This window comes from Gymnogyps californianus, chromosome Z, assembly GCF_018139145.2.
Source record: "Gymnogyps californianus isolate 813 chromosome Z, ASM1813914v2, whole genome shotgun sequence".
Taxonomy (NCBI): domain Eukaryota; kingdom Metazoa; phylum Chordata; class Aves; order Accipitriformes; family Cathartidae; genus Gymnogyps; species Gymnogyps californianus.
The window spans coordinates 47,901,354-47,922,732 of record NC_059500.1 but is presented as its reverse complement, the minus strand read 5'-3'; the positions used below and the strand labels follow the sequence as shown (position 1 = coordinate 47,922,732).

Sequence of the window (21,379 nt, the reverse complement as noted above, 5' to 3'; positions counted from 1 at the left end):
CTGAGGTCAGGTCTTCACAGGAAACTCAAAATTCTTAGCTGTTACTTCTTAATCCAGAAGTGTCAATGTAGTAGCAACCCAAAATCCAGTTTAATTTTTCTTAAGACAGGCCATGATCAAGGTATTATCCACATCCTTACATTTAGCTACCCTACTAGCTCATCTAGCATCTGAAAGATTACTGCAGGCCTCAAAGACAGACCTATACTTCAGTACATTACTTGGTTAGAACCAGAGGATCCTTCTCAATCCAGATCTCAGTGCTACATGTTTAGGTCCTTGATAGCACAGTCCTCTAATACAATAATCAAATCATTGTTACTTCTCTCTGGAACACATTTCCCAACATCGAACATAAATACTGATTAAAAAAAAAAAGGCATGATACATACAGAATGAGGAATGGTGGGAGCAGATGCGCTTGTACCTTACAAATAAGAGTTTGATGAAAGTACTAAAAAATACAGTTTAGAATCTGCTTGGTATCAACATTTCTACTGGTTTTCTTTTTGGAGTACATGTGCTTGTTAGTCATGATGAATAACAACAATGCATACCAGCCTGATATAAACTCTGGGTGGGAATTTTGTACTTCTAAACTCTCTTCATAATTATTTAGTAGCTTTAAAACAAAGGCATGTAATCTGAATGAGTCAGAAAGATTTTTTCCCCCCCCCCCAATAATAATTTTATTCTTAACCTGCAAATATGGGAGAATGGACATTATGTCAAAGGGCCTAAAGCTAATAATTGCTTTCAAGAAAAGCGTTTGCATACATTCACAAGACTGACACTAACAAAACCGCTAATGAATCCTGGTATTTTCAGTTGTCTCTTCCATTTGTAAAGCTCTACCCCCATACTTTTTCCCAGAATTTGCATGTTTACAAAGGAAGTATCACTTTGTACTACATTAAAAACACAGACTCAAAGCCAGTAACACCCATTCAAAAGCAAGTTTGTGGCCAAAAAGTGGAAAGCTCTCCTCTTAGAGATGTAATCCACCTACATGAAAAAAATGGGAAGTCTCCCTGCCATTGTTTACTCCTATGACAAAAACAAGCACCACGTAGTTGAATAGGCAGAATGGGGGGAAAAATACTTCCCGTTTTAAAGCTTTAAAAATGCTTTAAGTTACCTCTATTTATAATTTTTCACATGCAACTTATAGCAGTGAATAACAGTGCAGCCCTAAAGAGCAGTGCAGCCTGCTAGCCAAGTAACCGCAACTCCAAGCTCCTTTCCCCAGCCTTTTACATACCCACAGGAGCACAGCTGACAAACGCACTTCTTCAAGGATGGAACTACGTGCAAAGGCACAGGCGATACAGGAGACATGTTTGCTAAGAAAAACAGTTATGGTTCAGGTGTTTCCCAGCAGATACTCTATAGCAGAACAAAAAAAAAAAAAACAACAACAAAAAAAACCTCTTCAGCAGCAGTCCCTGGAGACAATTATGTCAGAAGATGGTCTAGGAACCTCCAGAAGCAGGGACAGAGCATGACACTGGTACAGACTGCGCTACACATCCCAGCTGACCAGCTCCTTCCCCGGGGCAGCATGCCCAGGTTCCTCTACTGGTGTCCCAACCAGAGCTCTGTGGTCATGCTTTCAAGCCTCTTCTGACCAGGGCATGAAAATCTTGACAGTCACCTGGGGAACCTTTGTGAAGTCACCAGCACCAAGCTCTAGAGCCCACGCCTGCAAGGAACACAGCTGGGCCTGTTCCAGACAGCTGATAGCTAAGGTCAGACCTTCCAATTCTCTAGCTGTTTGACCATGATTAAGTATGTAAATGGGCTATTAAGAAGCACTTCCCTCTCAGGTGTTAACATGTTAGCAGTCACATTATAGCTTCCACAACCAGCCACATAAATCTCTTTTCATAAAGCTTGTCAAATTCTGCTTTATAAGGAATATGTCAAATACAGGTGGACATTCTTCTTAAAACCTATTTGCAACTGTTTTAGAAGAAAGGACGTAAAAGATAGACCAGAACAGAAAAACAACTTAGCAACGCTTCAAAACTCTGTAAACACATCAGGTTGGGGGTCAGTACTTTTACAATCAGAAGTTTATCTGCTGGAACCTCAACTTTTACATTCCCACATGTCCTGGTTTCAGCTGGGATAGAGTTAATTTTCTTCCTAGTAGCTGGTATAGTGCTGTGTTTTGGATTTAGTGTGAGAATACTGTTGATATTTTGTATTTTATTCTACTTTAGTTATTAAACTGTTCTTGTCTCAACCCACGAGTTTTACTTTTTTTTTCCTCCTCCTCCCCACCCCACTAGGAGGGGGGAGGGGGAAGCGGCTGTGTGGTGCCTAGTTGCTGGCTGGGGTTAAACCACGACACCACCCCACCGCAAACTGTATTATCAGTTACTTACCTCACAACGTTGTAAATGTATATCAACTATTTGAAAATAAAGTGGCATTAACACTACCACAGGTCATAAATTTTTACAACTTTAGGCATATGACTGAATAAATGTTTCACACTAAAGAAACAGGCACTTTAGTGGAAGTTTATAAAAACAGAGCAGTCTGTATTAACAGGTAGAACTGATGGCAATATCAACCAGAAGTCTCAATAAAAGAGAAGAATCCAATGAATGTGGAGCACCAAGTAAAATCGGGGGGGAGAGTATGGGCAAGACAGTGAAATCTTTGGTGTCTCTATTTCTCATTTGAGACTTTGTTTTTCCATTTTCTAGGATTATGCCACCTACTCAACATCAGCTATTTTTAAACATATGCTTAAAAAGGAACATATAGTTCTATACATAAACAATGGGTTGTACATAGAATGCTACTATGGATGACATGAAATTGGAAGAACCAGAGCAGGTAACTGACACTCTTAAAAAACTAGACTGGAATACAGTCTCCACAAAAAATAGAAAGGAGTGCAACTTCTCCATCTAGGCAGTGCTTGCAAAAGATGCTACAAGCTCAAGTGAACCATAATTGCGCTACTATGGTTATGCTCCTGCTTTACAAATTCTATCCTGATGGTTCCTTCGTGCCCGTCTTCTCATTCAACTGCTCTTTATCTGGAAGAAAAAGTGTATTAGTTAGCACTCTATAATAATTAATTAATTGACAGAAATACTGCTCCAAAAGTGTTTGGCATATATTAAAAAAAAGCATATATGTAATGCTACTTCCAATTTTGATAACTGTTCCAAGTAAGGTAAAATCATCTGCTATCAGTACAGCCATGATTTTAAGTGAAAGCTAAATTGCAGCAAGCCTTTGCACAAAGTATAAATCTCACTGCTCCTTGAGACTAGCTTGTTGTGTTAAGTTCATGGTACTCCATTAAATACCATCTGTTTTGGTAAAAGTCTTCTGTATAACAATTACTGGCTCATTTTTATTAATGCATTTCAAAAATTGACCTCATGTTAAGTAAACACTGCACTACTGGTTAAACAAAGTTGACACTTATGTTGGAAATGGGGTGATACATATAACACGTTTCTAAATAGCCAAATTTGTTCAGAGTAAACACACTATTTCAAACTTACTTTGTGAATTCTCAAAATTTAACTTCAGATTACTCCATTGCTAATACACCTTAAGGCTTTTTTTTTTTTCTTTTGAATAGCTGCAGATTACCTCAGAAAGTCAGATGAACACCTTCCCTCCTACTTGCAAGATGCTGATACAACTAAAAGAAGCATATTTCCTTTGCTTTTATGTCTCATCTTCCATAAGGAATAAGCATACAAACAATCCATCTCCCTACGCTTCCACAGCAAGGTTCAGCTATTCAGAGTAAGTTATTTATGGTAGTATACCAGTGGCAGAATGGACAAAATCTTGTTGCTAAAGTACATTGACACTTACCCTTCAACTTATGCATTAAGTCTAATGGGATTTCATGTACCATTGATGCCATTTCCTCCAGATGTTGACAGGATACCAGCAAAGATGACAGGGAATATTTTCTTTCATTAAAAGACTTTGGCGATGGCGTCTTGGTAAATTCTTCATCTAAGCAGAAGAGTTCTAGAGGACCACACAATTCACCTCTTTCTCTTTTTTCTGGTGCAAGACTTAGGTCTGATCTACAACTTACAGATTCACCTCCATTACATATTTGATGCAGCTCCTCTTCACTTCTAGACGCAGTCTTTTTCAGTGCTTTGTATGTGTCGAACAGGGACTGTAGATCTAGCTTTGATTCTTTAATATCCCCCTTATTTTTTGAACTATCTGTTACATATGTGCTGTCTATTACATCAAAATGAGACTCTGAGCTTGCAGATTTGTTGGTATCTATGTTATCAAGTTCTTCTGGAAGCGTCTCATCCAATATCCCCAAGAGGATACCTTCACGACAGATAGAACTTAACAATGGAGATGCATTCCTGTGCAGCATCCCACCCATTAAGGAACCCTGAAAGTGGTCTGAAGGTAGAACATTTGTTCTACTATCGTTTTCTGAACAAATATCTGGAGTATTCATGCTCTCCTTTACATATTGAAAAGTCTGTTCTTCTGGATCTTCTACAGAACTTTTGTTCAAAACAACACATTTTAATTCCTGTGCTTCAGTTCTCTCACTCTCTCGCATTCCAGATGTTTCTGAAACTGGAGATTCAATTATATGACTTATCCTCATCTGCTCTTGTGGTCTCAATTCTGTAGAACTTAATTGGGACTTTCTTTCTGACAAGGGAGGATCAAACAAAGGTACAGAAGATGCAAGGACAGGGCACACAAATCTAGAGTCTGCCGCCTTCTGCTTTACAGGTGTAGCCACTGGAGCTTCTTCTATGATTACTTCAGCTGGGGCCAGCTCTATGTCTGATGAGCCCTCAGTCTGAATAGCTTTTCTCCATGAGCTTCTAATTTCAGTAACTAAATGGAACAAACCAAGGTAAAATTTTAGTACTTTCATACACTCAATCAATCAGTTTTTCTTCTGTCCCTCAGTAACATAAGCAATCCAAGAAGGAAGATGTATAGCCGCTTTCTATTGCTAATGCTTAGTTTTCTTCCTCAACACAAAGGGGATTCTACACAGAAAAAAAAAAATCTATGTTAAATCAAATTCTCAGTATTCACATCTTCTTAGGCCTACATCTTATTAGGCCTACTATGTTGTGTTACAGAGTGAGCCATCAGGATAACTTGCAGCTTCACTGAAATAATTATCTTTTTCTTCTTGTGTGACTAATCAATGAACTAATCACATTTCTAATCAATGAGTATTACAAAAACAGAGTTTTAGACTTACGCAGATTTTCTGGAGTTCGGGGAATTTGTTTCCTTGTTAGAAATGGGTTAAAAGCCAGTGAGCTAATGAGATCTTCCAATGCCACTCCTTTTCCTTCACCACTCTGAGGCGACTCAGATATCACTGTTTTTGCAACCTGTAGGATGTTAGAGAAGGGCAAATCCTGAGAAAGCAAAATTATAACCTCTTTATTTCTGTCAGTTATGGCTCAAAATAAACTCCATTCTCCAAGTGATCTGAAGAGATTGGCATCTCCTGACTCTTCCGTCATTTACTACTTAGGCTCACAATGACCACAATGTCCTAAAAACACAAAATGAAGATAGGGGACTGAAATCAGAATTCAATTCTGATTGTTCCCTCATCATCTATGAATCCATCTTTAAAATAAGAAAATGTGCCCAGATAGAATATATTTAAGACATTAGTCAAGAACTGTGTAAGCATGAAGACTAGAGCTATATTTACATAAGTAAAACATTTTAGCAGATGAAAAATAACTGTACCATTTCAGTGAAAGATGCGATTTACTTTCCAAATCAAGCTGTGGCACATTTTACAGTAACTCTTGTGAAGGAATTCCTCAGTTAAATCTTAAATAAAATACCAAAAATTCCTGCTTAAAATTCCCAAGCCCCTGTTAAATATTTAACCTGTATAACTTCAGAAACAAAAAGGACTGTTGAACTCTTAATACATGCAGTGGTTCATAGATTAAAGTATGAGAGGTGATAAAAATCATACCATGATTCTACTGAAAGTGCTATTCACTTCACCACAATTTATAAGTATAACTGCACAAGCTCCATACTTTCAGGGTGTACTTAATTGGGCAGTCGCCCCTAAAACTTAGTGACACTGATTACTATCCAGCAGAAAAAAGTAACTTTTGACATATGTGGATTACAAGAGGCATTTTATGATAGAACTAGTAATTTGTTCTCTGAATTTAATGACCATTTATTTAAAAAACAAAAAAAAAAATTGTAAAAATAACTTTTCCTAACCTCTTCTGCCAGTTCATCTCTGGCTTTCTTAAGAGGGTCTTCTTTTCTGACAGGAGACTCTGTCTGGATAACATGATCACCTGCATTCTCCCATGTTTCTGAAATGGCAGACTCATCCTTTCCATTTTTTAAGATCGTTGGAGGCACAGGCTTCTTTTTCCCCTTGCACGTTTCAATATGCAAGTTCTAGAGCAATACACAGGAATTATCAGAAGTTTTAAACTTGTGTCAGAAAATTAGCATGAAGAAACTTCTGTACAAATTCTGAAGCAATGGCCTTAGTGTTTAGTCAATAAAAATATTTCAGTCAAACTCTAACTAAACACAAAACATTTTTACAATCGTATTTAAAGTAGGACATAAGCAGTGGCTAGGATAGGGTGTTGCATAGAATACACATGACTCATCTGCAACTACCTTGAACATGCTACAGTGAACAACTGTGCAACAGACATGTGTCCATTCAAGTTGCTTTTAGGCCACATTATAACCCTTAAGTTCACACACAACTTAAAGAAAAGTCTGACCGCTGCTTACACCAAAAAGACTGTTTCAGCAAGCAGGGAATCAGTGACACACTGTACGTTGTACTGGAAGTCAGGTGCAAGTGCACCTACTTCCTACTGTCCTTTCCTAAAGCTTAATGAAGTCCTGACAGTTAGCTTTTAGTTTTACAGGACTGACTCAGATGTGTAAAAATATTACTTTAAAAAAAAAAAATCCACAACCCTCCCCCTCAAATACTAAGTCTAGGCTACAATCAGTGTAAAATGCAAGTATCATGAATTTAAGTATCATAAGTTTAACTTCTTTGACAGGTAGGAAATTACTGAAGAATAACCTTTTCAATTAACACGTCTCTGTTTTCAGATGCTTTTGACAACTCCAAAGGCACTGAAGAGATCCTTGGGGGGTGGGGGAGAGAAGGGGGATTAAAAAAAAAAATAATTTTAAAGACAAATTAAACAAGTGGCATACAAGTCTTAGTAGAAGGCCATTATATATTGTGTGCCCCGTATCTGTCCGTTACGATTTCCCTCAATTCGTCCCGGTCATCAGAAGGCAATTTTACTATAGGGAGAACATGTGACAATTAGAGCAGATTTAGCCCTAGCTGTGTATCAGCCTCCCAAAATTAATAAATTATGAAACTTTTCCCTTGACTACCAAACAGAAAAAGAAGGGATTTTGTGATACATTTTGTAAACCAGTCTTCTGTATTCTGCAATCAAAGATAATTGGAAAGCCTTCCAGACTTGATAATGTTCTTTTCCCTAGATATTCTTCCTCTGAATCACCTCTGGCATCCACAGGTCTGTTCCTATATGAACTTGCTGATATTTAACAATCACCTAGCTACCACAACCTTCAGTCTTACCACTTCTGATGAGTGTAGTGCTAATTGTATAGCTCTAAAATGTGAGGTACAATCCTCACTTGTTAGGAAGAACGCACCTTAAAAAGTTAGTATTTGCTGTTATCTGTCTTTAGAATCAGAAGCAGACAAAAATCCATGCTATATGAAGTCACTGAGAGAAATCTAGGCTTTGTTAAATACTTGGACAACCTTTGAGACTTATATGCAACTACATCTACTGATATCTAAGTATAGGACAGCCTTCCTTTGCTAACTCCCTTTATCTCCTAGTAGGCAACCTGCAAGTATCTGTAGGAGTCATATGAAATAGTGTTATTCAAAAGGTCATGAAACCTTCCTGGACTAAGTAAATGACAAACAGGCCACAACTTTTTAGAATATCATTGTTTTGTGTTCTATCCTTTGCTGGAACTGTAGTAAGAGAAGTTACAGAACAAAGTGATTTTAGTAGATTCATGAGAAAAGCCTTGTTGAGAAGGTTTACCACAGTAATTCTGCTTGGGAGTCAGGGTTTTTTGTTTCGGTTTGCTTTTAGTTGGGTTCGTTTTTTTTTTTTTTTAAACACAAAAGAAGGGCTCCTGTGAACTTCTGTTCTTTTATTCTCAGGCTATACTGAACATATATGCCTACCTCAACCCAGCCTGAGAAACAGAATTCTCTGTTTTCTCCACCCGCCTCTTATAGCTTGAAAGAGCGTAGTTAAAAAGCAAGATAAAAACCTTCCAATTTGGCTGCTGCACATCCTATTCAGCAGCAACCAGTTGATCAATCGGTCACCAGCTGGAGAAAGCAGCAGTTACTTCAGGACTATCTTGCTAAATCAGGTGGATGTGACATGTAAGGAGTGGGCTACTGAAATATTCCACTAAGGATCAAGAGATGCAATATATTCAACTCCAACAAGTAAATTTCTATTTTTTTCCACTGCTTTTTTATCAATTTCTCATTAACATCATACCCTCTTGGTGGTGGTGTTGACTCATCCATCATAGTTTCCAATGACCCGTCATCTTTCTCATAATGTACTTCATGAATAGAGTCACAAACCTCTAGAAAAGCAAGTCAAGAGTTTTATTATTGCTTCCATTTTTTTTTGCTCAGGCTTCCCAGGTGACACAAGTGACTCAGACCACTTCTGTCGACTATTCACATGATGAACTTTATGAACACTTCAAGAAAAATACATTAATACATAAGCAGGACAGTGGAATCAATCCTTTTGCTCAGGTACCACCTGCAGCCACAGATGTCACTAGCAACCGGCACCTATTTGTGTTGCTCCTGAACACGTGTTCAAGAGGCATGATTCTATCTGCTGCCTTGCACAAATCAATCATACATTCCACCTTCCTCCAAACTACAATCCCAGCCACACGTCATCATTATCCCCTCCTCTCCATGTGCGCATCAGTTGTGTGGCACATCAATTCCACAAAGCAAAATTCCACGCACGTTTTCCCCACCATCTTCACCTGAATTTATCAATAAATATCTCTGTGGACATACTCATCCCTCTGATCAATGCTGCCTCAGCCCAAGCAAGGCAAGGCACACTATAAGGAAATCTTTTGCACATTACCAGAGGCACATGTACCTCAGCTCAGGACTCTTTAGAAAAATAAGTATCAATTTTGGCACATCATTTGGATAAACAGCCAAAGTTTAACCTCAGTAGTTCTCTACTAACCCTAAATTTCAGCTTCTGCAAACATAAACGGCATTTTGTTTTGTATTCACCTCAACAACGCCTCCAAAATCCAAGCTGACTTCAAGAAGTTAGGTGAGGTTAACACTTTTTTTAAACCTTACCATGTTAACAGGCAGAAAGTTAGTCGTCTTAGTGGCTGGATTCTCAGATCAAGCACCTTAACCACAGAGTAGAAAGAATGCCACAGACACCAGTTTGTCTCAAGCTTTCTGATATTACCAGAAGCATACAGCATTATTGCACAGTGCTTTAATCTTCGAAATTTTTAAGGCAAATGACCTTCCATTTGCAACTCTGTAGCCTTTCCTTTGCAGCTTATAGCCTTATACCTACATACCCTCAGACTGCTGGAGCAGTGCTCTCACCTTTGTAACCAAAAGGATCTTCTCCCTATTGCTTTGCACCTTGAAATTCCAACACACATCTGCTACGTCATTTTTCCTAAAAGGGACTGCAAATGACATACGCTTCAAGCTGTCTTCCCCCTCCTTTTCCACCCTTGCTTTGTAGCTTCTAATTTATAACTCTATACTAGGGACAGTCCACACTTGGTCAGTAAGCACTACCTAGGAAAATACAATCAGCTCACCAGCCGATTACCATGTGCAACATCCATGTCTGATCAAAGTGAGCTCTGGTCAGCACTTAACCTAATAACTGAAAGCAACCAACACAGAGATCAAGTAAGGTCCTGAACAAATGGCACAGTTACTGTGGAGTAAGTATTTCAGAATGCACCAGGGAAAGATGCTTACCTGGGAGGACACTTTCAATTCCTTTTCCCAGCTGGCCAATGGGAAAAGTTTTATCTTCCTTCTCTCTTTCTTATTACTGCTCCAACCTGAAGCAACTTTTACTGTTAGAGGGAATGTATTCTCTAGAGCCCATGAATAAACCTTTGTACAGGGAAATCTGTCTCAACATCCTTCGTGCAAGAACAACAACATACCAAACAGCTCCAGCATTGGTTTTTTGCCATATCAAAACCTTCAGAGAATCTTTGAGATATGACAAGGTTGAAAAATGTAAGGCAATTGTGGCAAGGAGTCATTCAGAACCAGATTATCAGAGACTATCAAAGATACTTGCAAACACAAGCAAGGAGTCTTTTTGACTCTAAGTAACTTTTAACAATTGGGGCAGAGGGGGGAGAAGGAAAAGAAGCGTCTCCTGGTCACCCACCTGGAACTGATAATAGATGTTGACAGAAGACACTATCCTCATCTTGTTCTGCAGGATTAAAATGGGGTGGCGAAGCTCTGAACAAATCAAGTTCCTTTCAAAAGAAAAAAAAAAGTTACACAAGCAGGCTGAAAAAATCTACATATCAACAGCAATTAACAGACAATTATTTACAACAGCTTTTCTGCAAACCAGCTGTCAGACTCAACATGAAACTTTTCCTCTCTCTGCTGGGTAGCTAGGCAAGGGTATAACCTCAGATCCCTGTATCCATGTGCATGTCAGAATGGAAATTACTATTCATTCATCAAGCAGATCACTTCAAAAGGGAAAAACAGAACTCAGCAGATGTTCAGACTGATAGCACACGAAAGCTCAGTTTCCATGGGGGAATGGACATGGACAAAACCAAAACCAATCAGCTCACTCTTATGCTGATCTACTGTCTTGACAAGATGGTTCCATCCCCCATCTGAAATGAAGACACCAGCTGTCATTAAGTCAAATGTATCTTCTTTAAGAAAGACTACTTCGTAAAGCAATTTCTGCTACATTGTGCTATCCAATTCCCTAACCTTACATATAAAGCTTAAGTGTTGCAATAGAACACACCAGCTTAGATGTACATCCTCACTCACCTTCACCCTTTCTCTTCCCCAGAATCAGATAAATTGAACACTACTTACTGAATCCTGATATAAGATTAAATTAAAAGGACACAGGCCATGAAACCTTTTCCACTTCACTTCCCAGTCCTGCTGTTTTCTAGAAATAGATCCACTCATTGACACACAACGCTGTTGCTCTATGTTTAGCCTGTAACAGATGAGCATGGAAAATGAACGTAACACATCTGTTAGTAGAGATAACAATTCTGCATAAAGACGGAGAGTATTATGTGTTCCCTTATCCTGCAAAATCTTTGATATGTATCAACTGATTCATGCCTTTGTGCATGCACTAAGAACTGAAATTCACAACCTAAAAAGCAGCTGCTAGGTGGTCTTCATGTTTCTTACAGTAGAATTGGAAAAACTACACTAAAATACATACACAAAATGAGAAACACACTTAAACTTTCCCTACGTCAGTTTCACATAAAGTTTTAAAATCCCAGTACAGATTAACATAACAAGAAAAAAAAAAAAAAATCAGATCAGGTAGCAAGTGAGGTCCCCAAGAACAAACCCTAAAATATTAACGAAGCAAGGGCAAAAAGCTGAAGTTACTGTCCTGGTTTCAGCTAGGACAGAGTTAATTTTCTTCCTAGTAGCTGGTATAGCGCAGTGTTTTGGATTTAGTAGGAAAAGAATGTTGATAACACACTGATGTTTTTAGTTGTTGCTAAGTAGTGTTTATACTAAGTCAAGGATTTTTCAGCTTCTCATGCCCAGCCAGCAAGAAGGCTGGAGGGGCACAAGAAGCTGGGAGGGAACACAGCCAGGACAGCTGACCCAAACTGGCCAAAGAGCTATTCCATACCATATGACATCATGCCCAGTATATAAACTGGGGGAGCTGGCTGGGAGGGGTGGATCGCGGCTCGGGAACTAACTGGGCATCGGTCAACGAGTGGTGAGCAATTGCATCGTGCACCACTTGCTTTGTATAGTTTAATCCTTTTAGTGTTACTATTGTCATATTATTATTATCATTATCATTGTTTTTCATTCCTTTCTGTCCTATTAAACTGTCTTTATCTCAACTCATGAGGGTTTTTTTTTCCTGATTCTCTCCCCCATCCCACTGGGCGGGGGGGGGGGGGAGTGAGTGAGCAGCTCTGTGGTGCTTAGTTGCTGGCTGGGGTTAAACCACGACAGTTACCTAGAGAAAAACCTCAGTTAAAAGTTATACAGATAATCAAGACAAATGTGAGTTTCTGACAGGCAAAGGAAAAAGATTGAACCAACATGTTCACACTATAAATGATATTATTTTAGAAAAGACTCCAAGGTAGGAAGACATGACTCTTAGACTAAAGAACAAGGAACCAGAGAAAATTTCCAGACAACTACCTCTTTTCTTCCAAATTCTGTCGTACTTCATTGCGGAACGTAATGCTATCCTCAATGACCTGAAGTAGGTTTTTTAATTCAAATTGACAAAGGTCATCTCTCAATGTCCTCAGGGCTTCATTTAATAACTGAATGACTGTTAAGAAATTCAGTTTTTCAGCTTCATATACATTTCCTGTACAAGGCTTGAAGTATAGCAAGCAAGAACAAAAAAGAATTAGTGAACAGCACCAATATCAGAAAGTTATGTCTTCTGTAGTCAGAGCAGGGATACAAAGTTCCACTCTGTATGTTGCCTCGGTTCCTGATTGTTTCATTTTTCAAAAACGCACTCTAGATTTAAGCCTCACGTTTGTTTTCTAGAATCAGTTGCTTGAAAGCAGCCTATAAAGCAATACGAACTAAGAAAACTTCAACTAACGAGGTATTCTGTTTAACGACTGCCCAAAAAGATGTGGCAGGCCTAAAGAGCACCATATACTACACACTGGAAACAAAAGCCCATTAGTTAAAGCAATAGTTAAACTGGTTAATCTAGTTTTAATGTCTAAACAACAAAAAATCAAGTACTAATCAGGCAGACTTACCAATGCAGTTATTGAACTTAAAAAGTTAATGGTTGAAACATAACCAATACAAAACAGCAGCATAATCATAACAAACTTTTACATACAAATTAGACATATTTTCTCCATCCTTAAGCAATCATCTCACCATCTGTGAAGTACTTTTTTTTTTTAAAGGTATCTAATTACACCCTGGGGACTAAAAAAAAAAGTTTAGCAAGAAGGACAAAAATTACTTACTTGGTGTATGTCATTTTCAACTCTGTGAGCCAACAGCTGTGGAACACTGAAAACAACGTTAGTTCCATCTAAAACGCACTCATCAAAACAATCTTCAAGTACATCAAGTACAGAATCCACAACTTCCTTTTCCTTTTTCAGAGATATAAGCATTTCCATTATAAGTGTCCACATACTGCGGACCTTAATAGGCAAGAAGGACAAAAATGCTATGTTAAAATGTTTGCCATAATATCTATAATGACAGAGTATCAAAACAGCATAAAGGCAGATGAAGGGGCTAGCATAATCACAGGTAGACAAGTGGAAATAACAGTATCTGAGAGTAAGTGTTGCAGAAATTTAAGAAGTACAGTATGCTGGCACAGCAGAAAAAATGCTCACCTTCTGAATTCTCTCAGTTTTGTCATTTTTGTTTTGGTCACTTTGTTTCATCCTATATGCACATGCAAAACAAAAGTTCAAGTGGACTACAATGAAATTATAGTTCATATTCATAAAATTGAGTAAGAAATCAATTTTATATATGCTAACTTAGTTACAAAGAAAAACACTTACATGCAAGACTGCATCTCCAGGACTGCATATTCAGACTTTATCTGTTTTATTTCTTTAATTAAAAGCCTAGGAAAAAAGTTAACAGTTACCACAGATTTTTTAAAAATCCAAGTTTCTATTCTGCTATTCTCAGAATTCCTTACAATCACTAACCAGTCATGCTCATTCTTTCCAAATCTGCATACTGAGGTAGTTTTGGAACAATGCAAACACAAAAAAAACCCCTTATCCTTGACTTCCTCACCATGACTTTGTGCAGAAAGACAGCCAGGAAAGTCATTAAGATACTTGTAAATTAAGCAATTAAGCTGTCACTTATTCTATTGCAATGGAATGGCTTTTACTAGACCCAAGAACAATAATGAAGTTACTAGAAACCTACATTATCAATATAAACCTCCAAATATATTCAGCAATTGTACAGTAACCAAATCCCTCAGTTTCAAAAAAAACAGAGAAGAGAATACTGGAGTACAAGCAGCTGGACCACTAAAGTTCTTTTGCCAAAGCTAAAATGCTTTTATAAAATTTTTAAGCATGTAAAAATACAGTGGCCTGACTTTCAGAAACACTGGATGCCTGAATCATGCTGAATTCCAAAGGATCTTCAGAGTTCTGATGCCTTGTTGAGAATGAAAATACTATAGAGAATTATGTTTTTGAAGGGTACCACTCACAAGGTAAGCAAGAGTACTAACACTTCCCAAGCAGGGTGAGAGGAGACGCAGAATTATACAAATCAGAGTTTAGGAGACTTTGACCTCTGGAAATTATATTGTTGAGCCTTCCATTGAAAGCAGAGCCTTCAATTATGTTACTCATGGTCCTGTCAAGCCAAGTCTTGAATGTTTCCAGCAAGGGAGATTCCACCACTTTTCTGAGTAACCTATTCCAGCGTTTAATTGTTCTCACATGAGATTTTTTTAATTTTTCTTTTAATCCAGACGGAGTTTTCCCTTAAGCACCTTGGGCCTGTTGCCTCTTGTCCTGTCACCACACATCCTTGTGAAGAGAGTACCTTCACCTTCTCTACAACTACTTTTTTACATATTAGAAGATTGAGATTAAACCCCCGAGCTTTGTCATCCTCAGGCTAAACAAACCCAATTTCTACAGCTTTTACTCATATGTGTCAAGATCTCCAACCCTCTAATCATTGTGATCCTCTGCTAGACTTTCTCCTGTCTTTCAATCTCTCTCCTCAACTGGGGGGACCAAAACTGAACACAGTATTCCAGGTGTGGCCTTGAATTGCCAGGTAGAGTGAAATACATCTCTTGATCTGCTGGCTGTGCTCCTTTTCATACAGCCTAGGAGGCTGCTGGTCTTCTTGGCTACCAGGGCACACTGCTGACTAGCGCTCAGCTTGTGGACCAACACTGCTTTCACCTCTGGTTCTTCTTCACAGAGCTGCTCCCCAGCCAATCACCTGCAAGCCTGTCCTGCTGTTGGGGGTCATTCCATCCCAGGAGCAGGACTTCACACTGATCTTTGTTAAACCTCACACAGTTCTTGTTGGGCAAGTCTCCAAACCCAGCAAGGCCTCTCTATGTAACAGCTCTTCATTCCAGTATATCTACCTTTCCTCACAGTTTGGCATCATCTGCAAGTTTGGTGGGTTTGCATTCAATCCTGTCATCCATATCCCTTATGAAGACAAGGAATAGTATAAGAACGAGTATCAACCCCAGAGGAACTCCACTCACGATTAGCTACCAGTTAGACTTTGAGGTACAACCACCCTTTGGGCTCACCCCGTTAGCTAGCCTTCTATCTTTCCAAAGATGACAGCAGTTCTGAAATGATGCCAGGTAAGTATCTCTGCACCCTTGGATGCATTCCGTCAGGTAGCAAAGGTTTGTGTATGTCCAGTTTGTACACATGAACCTCCGTTTTACCCTGTTCTACTATCAGTGGTTTGTTGCTTCTTTCATCATTGCTTCTTGGCACAGAGACTGGGCCACTGACCTTACCCATGAAGACTGAGGCAAATAAGGCATTGGGTATTTCAGCCTCTCACACTTGTAACTTAACTTATCATTTCATTCAGAAGCAGACCTAAATCCTCCATGTACTTCCACTTCCTAGTAACATACCTATGGAAGCCTTTTTTCAGGCTCTTACCAGGCTCTCAGAGCTTTAGCTGTTGGCCTTCATAACTACATCACTGCACACCTGAGAAATATTTCTGTATTTATGTCTGGGAGTCAGTCCCCTTTTCTGTATTCCATATGCTGCTGCTTTGGTTTCTGAGCTCTATCACTAGCTTACTGTTTTAACCAGGTTGGTTTCTTGTTATGCCTGCTTCTTTTTCCACTTAAGGGGATGGACCACGCTTGAGCTTCAGCAAGGATCTCTAAAAATATCCTAGCACTCCTGAGCCCTTCTGCTTTCCACAAGATACCTCCTAGCAGTTCCCTGGGCAAGTGGAAATCCACTCTTTTAAGGCCAGTGTCATTATTCTTCCACTTGTCTTCCTCATGTTCCTTAGGATCTTAAGTTCTACTATCTTGGCTGCAGTGACCATAAAGCTCCTGTTGGCAGTTATGTCTCCAGAAAAGTTTCTCTTACTTGTAAGCAGTGAGTTCAAAAGAGCACCGCTCCTACTCAGCACACCCAGCAATCATATCGCAAAGTCATCCTCAATGCACTCGTTTCCCAGATTGCTAATGCACCATTGTACTGCTTTCCCAGCAAACACCATGGTAAGCTGAAGTCCTCTATAAGAATCAAAGCCTGCAGGTCTGAGGTGTGTTTGATTCGTCTAAAGAAGGCTTTATGTACCTTCCCTTGTACAGAGGAAGAGGTGTAGAGCAGACACCCACCATGAGGTCTCCCTTGATGCTAAACCCTCTGATCTTGATCCAAAGGCATGAAACAGACAGGTCCTCTTGTACAGAGATATGCTACATACACTGAAAACTGCTCTTTCACCTACAGTGCAACTTCTCCTCCTTTTCTGCCATTTACTGAACAGCTGGCAACTGTCCATGACAGTGCTCCAGTCATGTAAAGTATCCCACCCAAATTCTGTAAATTCCACTCATATATAACTCTGTGCCGGCACAGAGAGTTCCAGTTATTCTTGTTTCTCAAACTGGAAATGTCTTCCATACACAAGAATAAAGAATAGCATAATTTTGGTGAAATAATTAAGGATTATGTAAATAAAATGTGTCCCACAGTGATTAAGCAAAGACCAAATGTTTCATCCTGAGACAGTTATATTCTAAGATATGACCCTTCAGATGTTAAGAAATCATGGTGCTATACACGCAGAATTCCCTGATCATTTTTAATGCCCAAGTAACCATATCTTCCAAAATATGGCATCTCCTAACTGAAGAACTAATTTCTTTAGACTACTATGCTTCACAAAAGACACTACAAACAGTAGAACTGTCAGTTAAAGGAGGTAAAGGAGGAAAAAATGAGAAGCTCAACAGAACTCATGATGTAAAGCAGATGCAGCCTCCTCAAATCCTTTTAAAAAATACACACACAAGTCAGCTTTTATGAAAAGACTCCATTTCTTTAAACACTTTACTTACTGTGCTTTTTTCTCATATTCTTGAATAACAAAATCTTCCTTTTGAAAAATTTGCAGAAGTTTATTGTATGCAACTCTACATCTTGCATTTGCCATGTACTTATCCTCAGGTGTCAACTTTACAGCTTCAGCAAAAGGTATATCAGTGCCTAAATGAAAGTTAATGTTTGGATTACATCATTCACTTTTAGCAAATAGACAACTTCCTAATCTACCTAGTCCGAACTGAAAGAACCACAAATCAAGATGCCCATTTTACCTGGACTGAAATGGATTATGCAGTGTACTGCCTTTTTTGCCAGCTCTTTCAGTTGTATACATTTTCATTCTCTCACTCTCACTCCCCTTCCCTATTCTTTAGGTCACCAAAACAATACAAGAATAGACAGTTCTGATCGTTCAGAATTCCTCAAGTTGTGAGAAAGAGTATAGTATAGTGGTCCAATACTTTTGGACCAAACCATTGCTTGTGTGGGTAATGGTGTACAGCATTACACAGATGAACCTTGGAGCAAGACCCATAAAGCAATAGAAAGCAAAACAATCTGCATTGTTCTATTAGCAGTAGCTCTATGCAAGTGCACAGAACCCTGTGAAAGATTTGGAACTGAGCAGCCAACTCAGAACTACTTAAAGCTCTTGGCATACGTTAAAGACTTGACCGATTCACTGTCAAACATGACAAATGAAGCATTTTTATTGTTCCATTACAGCTTACCTACAGAGTTTGTTTTCATGTCTTCAACCACTACATGTCTCGCAAACCGATAAAACAGGTGAATAAATTTAGGACCAGCAGGAGAAATAAATGCAGAAGGTGTAAATTGTGGAAGACAGCTTTGGTCTTCATTCTAGAAAAGTTAAAATTGGTTTTAAACACAAAACTAATCTAAGAAATAAAGCCTAAACAACAGCCATCAAACATTTAGCTGAATACCAAAACACTGCAGTCTACTTGCTAGCGAGCCTGATGCAAAGCTAAACTACTTTGCCACCACAGTTGACATCTACTCTAGTCAGCAGAGGAGACTAAAACTTTTTTAATGTTCCCGCCACCATCCCTAGTTCTGTACGTGAAAGACAGTTTCAACGCAAAGACTGAAATCAGTGTTGGGTAAATGTTAGAAATCTCTGCCCTCCTCACTCCTAACTGGTAATCCCTACCTTCGAAAAAACATTCACGTTTTCTTTTGTATTTTCTACTGAAGTCATTAATCAGTGTACTTTGTTCTGCTTTTATCTTACTCAAAGACATTGCATTCTTGGCTTTCACCTTGTCCATTATTACTAAAAAGCAGAAGTGTTCCAGTAGATAAAGACCCGATTTCTAGAACTATCATTAAAACAAAGGCAGCATGAGAAGTTAACATAATAACCAATGATACCTGAAGCAATCAATTTTGGTTTGTCTCTTTTCCTTTAGAAAGCTTGCCTTAAACTTTAATCCCTTTCCCCATATATAAGGAAAGACTAATGTTAAAAAAGTTTTTCATGCATCTGAAACCACTTTCACAATAATTAACACCTTCCCAGGCAACTTAAGCAAACATCTTTCAAGTTGAGGAAAATTATTCTCACCCAGAGCTGAGGAACCTTCTAGACTTCTGTCTAATCAAATACCATCACCCAGAAGCAAGCCACAGCAGTTTTAAGACCCAAGATTAAGTCTCTGTCATCGAAATTCCACCATGCCACAATTTTTTCCTCAAACAAGTCTAACAAACTATGTGAAATAACACACAAGGTAAAACTGAATTCTTTGGTAAAAAACCCTTATTTAAAAGCACTACATACTCTCTCAAAAAAAGAATGAGGTCACAGAAACGAGCAGAGCATCCATTTCCACTCTTCATAATACTCACTGCAATATCTTTTAGCCACATACAGCACTGCTTCCTAAATTCAGGATCTATGAAATTGCTTCCTCCTGGCAAGGAACAGTCTCTTTCCGTTAAAAAGGATGGGGAAAAAGAAATTAAAAAAAAAAAAGGAAAAGCAATTTCAAAACATATTCAAATATTCAGTTACCTAATTAACCATTATAAGAACAGGACTAAGACAAAGATTTCCTAGTGATGCCTCCTGGGAGAGCCAGAAAATAAGGGGATATAGCCTAGACCAAGAATAGCTAAAAGTTTGTTAAATGACAAGGTTTTCTTGCCATAATAAGTTAATTATTGACTATTTCAGAGACAGATTTGTCTGCAACTCTTTTCAACTCAGGAGAAGGGAAGAGTGAAAAAAAAAAGGGGGGGGGATCAGAATGCTGACAATTTTCATATCACTGGTCTTCCTCCACCCATTTCTTTAATGTGTAAGCTAAAATAGCCCAGCTACACAAGGAAAAACATTAAGGAAGATGGGGTTCTTGCCATGCTGAAGATCCTGGCAGCAACTCATAACTGGGAAATGTTACTTGCTATTTGGTCAGGGAAATGAATGGGAAAGGTAGATTACTTTGCAGCTATGAAAGTTTTTACCAAACTCGCCAAGTTACAGACACTATCAGAAACAACTTTAATTAACAACTTTTTTGATACTTGAGACTTGTGATCAAAAGGAAACAAATTCTCTGACTGTATGTTCTTCTTCCACATTATTCCCTAAGAGACCACTTTTTTCCCCTCCTCAGCAACTCAATAAACCATATTCTTGATTATGTGCACAGCAGTAACCTCACAAGCCAAATACTTACCCAAAAGCTGCTTCTGCACGGGACTGATCCAGCTTAGCAAGCAAGAAGAGGGCAATGACATGAAATGCACTGTTGTTTGGTTCATCAAACATCTCCCTAATACACAAATAAATAGCTACATCAGAAGTAGTTAGGATGACGAATTAACGCAGCATTTTTACTGGCCGCTTAAGATTACAAAATACTACTTTATATTAAAAAGTTACAACTTACACATTGAACGCTTTATTTTCTGCATAGTTAAAAATATACACCCTCCAGCTTATTTAACAAAGTCGAAATAATTTTAGTGAACGCGTTTTCTCTCAAAGAAGTTTTCAAACCAAGAGTACGGAGCCAATCAGCTCCCTTTCTCCATATGACTGTGCGGGATGCATCAATCGGAGAGCAAGACTTATTCTGGGTTTCATTTCTTCAGACACAGGTAACACAGATCACTACATCAATTCAGGCATTTCCTCTGTGTTACGTCTCGCCAAGGGCACCAGACCCCTCGGCGGCCATGGCGAGACCCCCCCGCCTCCTCTTGAGGCGTGCGCTCCCGGGTGAAACCAGGAGCTCGGGGGCCGGCGGCCGCAAAAGGGCCGCCCTCCACCTTCTCCTCCTTCCCCGGCTCACCCTCGCACTTACGTTCCCAGTAGCAAGTCGCCGTCGTCAGCCCCCGGGTCGAAGCCCAGGGCCAGCACGTAGAGCCAGAGATGATCGCGCTTCCACCCGATGTCCATAGCGCCAAGCAGCTCACGGAGCACCCGCCGACGAAACCAGGTGGAGAGCAGGAGGCCTCCCAACGGCCGCCGAACCGCCGCCTAACCGCCGCCGCGCCACCGCCACCTTCCCCCGCCCGCCAAAACCTCCCGCGCGCGGGGCCCGCCTACATCAGGCCCTAGCGCCGCGAGAGCTCCCGCCGGCCCCCACGCTCCAGAAACGACAGCGTGCAAGGCAGGCCGGGGACTTGGCGCCACCCGAGCGCGCCGCGGCGCGCGGCCTCCCGGGAGGTGTAGTCCGGGCGGCAGTACGCCGCCGGGGGGGGGGAGGGGGGCCTCGCGCCTGCGCGCCGAGGTGGGCGGCGAGCTCAAAGGCCGCCTGCCTGCCGCTTTATTGGAGGCCGCGGGGTGGTGGCGGCTGGCTCGGCGCTGCCGCCGTCGCGATCATCATCATCATCATCATCATCATCATCATCATCATCATCATCATCATCATCATCATCATGCCGAGGGGGCCTCCGAAGA

At 39.8% G+C, this 21,379-nt stretch overlaps 2 protein-coding genes and 1 non-coding gene across 3 annotated transcripts in view; all 3 read right to left on the bottom strand.

Annotated features, from left to right (window-relative positions):
- The window catches only part of SAXO1 (stabilizer of axonemal microtubules 1), a 34,037-nt gene extending 32,606 nt beyond the window's left edge, over window positions 1-1,431 (bottom strand). Inside the window, exon 1 of the mRNA XM_050913714.1 lies at window positions 1,262-1,431. Within this exon, the coding sequence (XP_050769671.1) occupies window positions 1,262-1,338 (77 nt within the window). The 5' untranslated portion in view covers window positions 1,339-1,431. The remainder of the gene's footprint in view (window positions 1-1,261) is intronic.
- Window positions 1,432-1,784: 353 nt separating this feature from the next.
- HAUS6 (HAUS augmin like complex subunit 6) lies at window positions 1,785-20,901 on the bottom strand. The gene is made up of 17 exons (XM_050912891.1): window positions 20,781-20,901; window positions 20,151-20,246; window positions 19,318-19,399; window positions 18,174-18,306; window positions 17,457-17,604; window positions 13,906-13,971; window positions 13,732-13,783; window positions 13,348-13,530; window positions 12,542-12,726; window positions 11,213-11,342; window positions 10,527-10,620; window positions 8,595-8,685; window positions 7,100-7,163; window positions 6,259-6,444; window positions 5,252-5,387; window positions 3,856-4,872; window positions 1,785-3,056 (listed from the first exon to the last, which is right to left on the bottom strand). The coding sequence occupies exons 1-17, from the start codon at window positions 20,873-20,875 to the stop codon at window positions 3,007-3,009; spliced, it is 2,808 nt and encodes a 935-aa protein (XP_050768848.1). The 5' UTR covers window positions 20,876-20,901; the 3' UTR covers window positions 1,785-3,006.
- On the bottom strand, window positions 7,261-7,390 carry LOC127027878 (small Cajal body-specific RNA 8). The gene has a single exon (XR_007767840.1). It is a non-coding gene; the product is annotated as a small Cajal body-specific RNA 8 (non-coding RNA).
- Window positions 20,902-21,379: the final 478 nt, after the last annotated feature.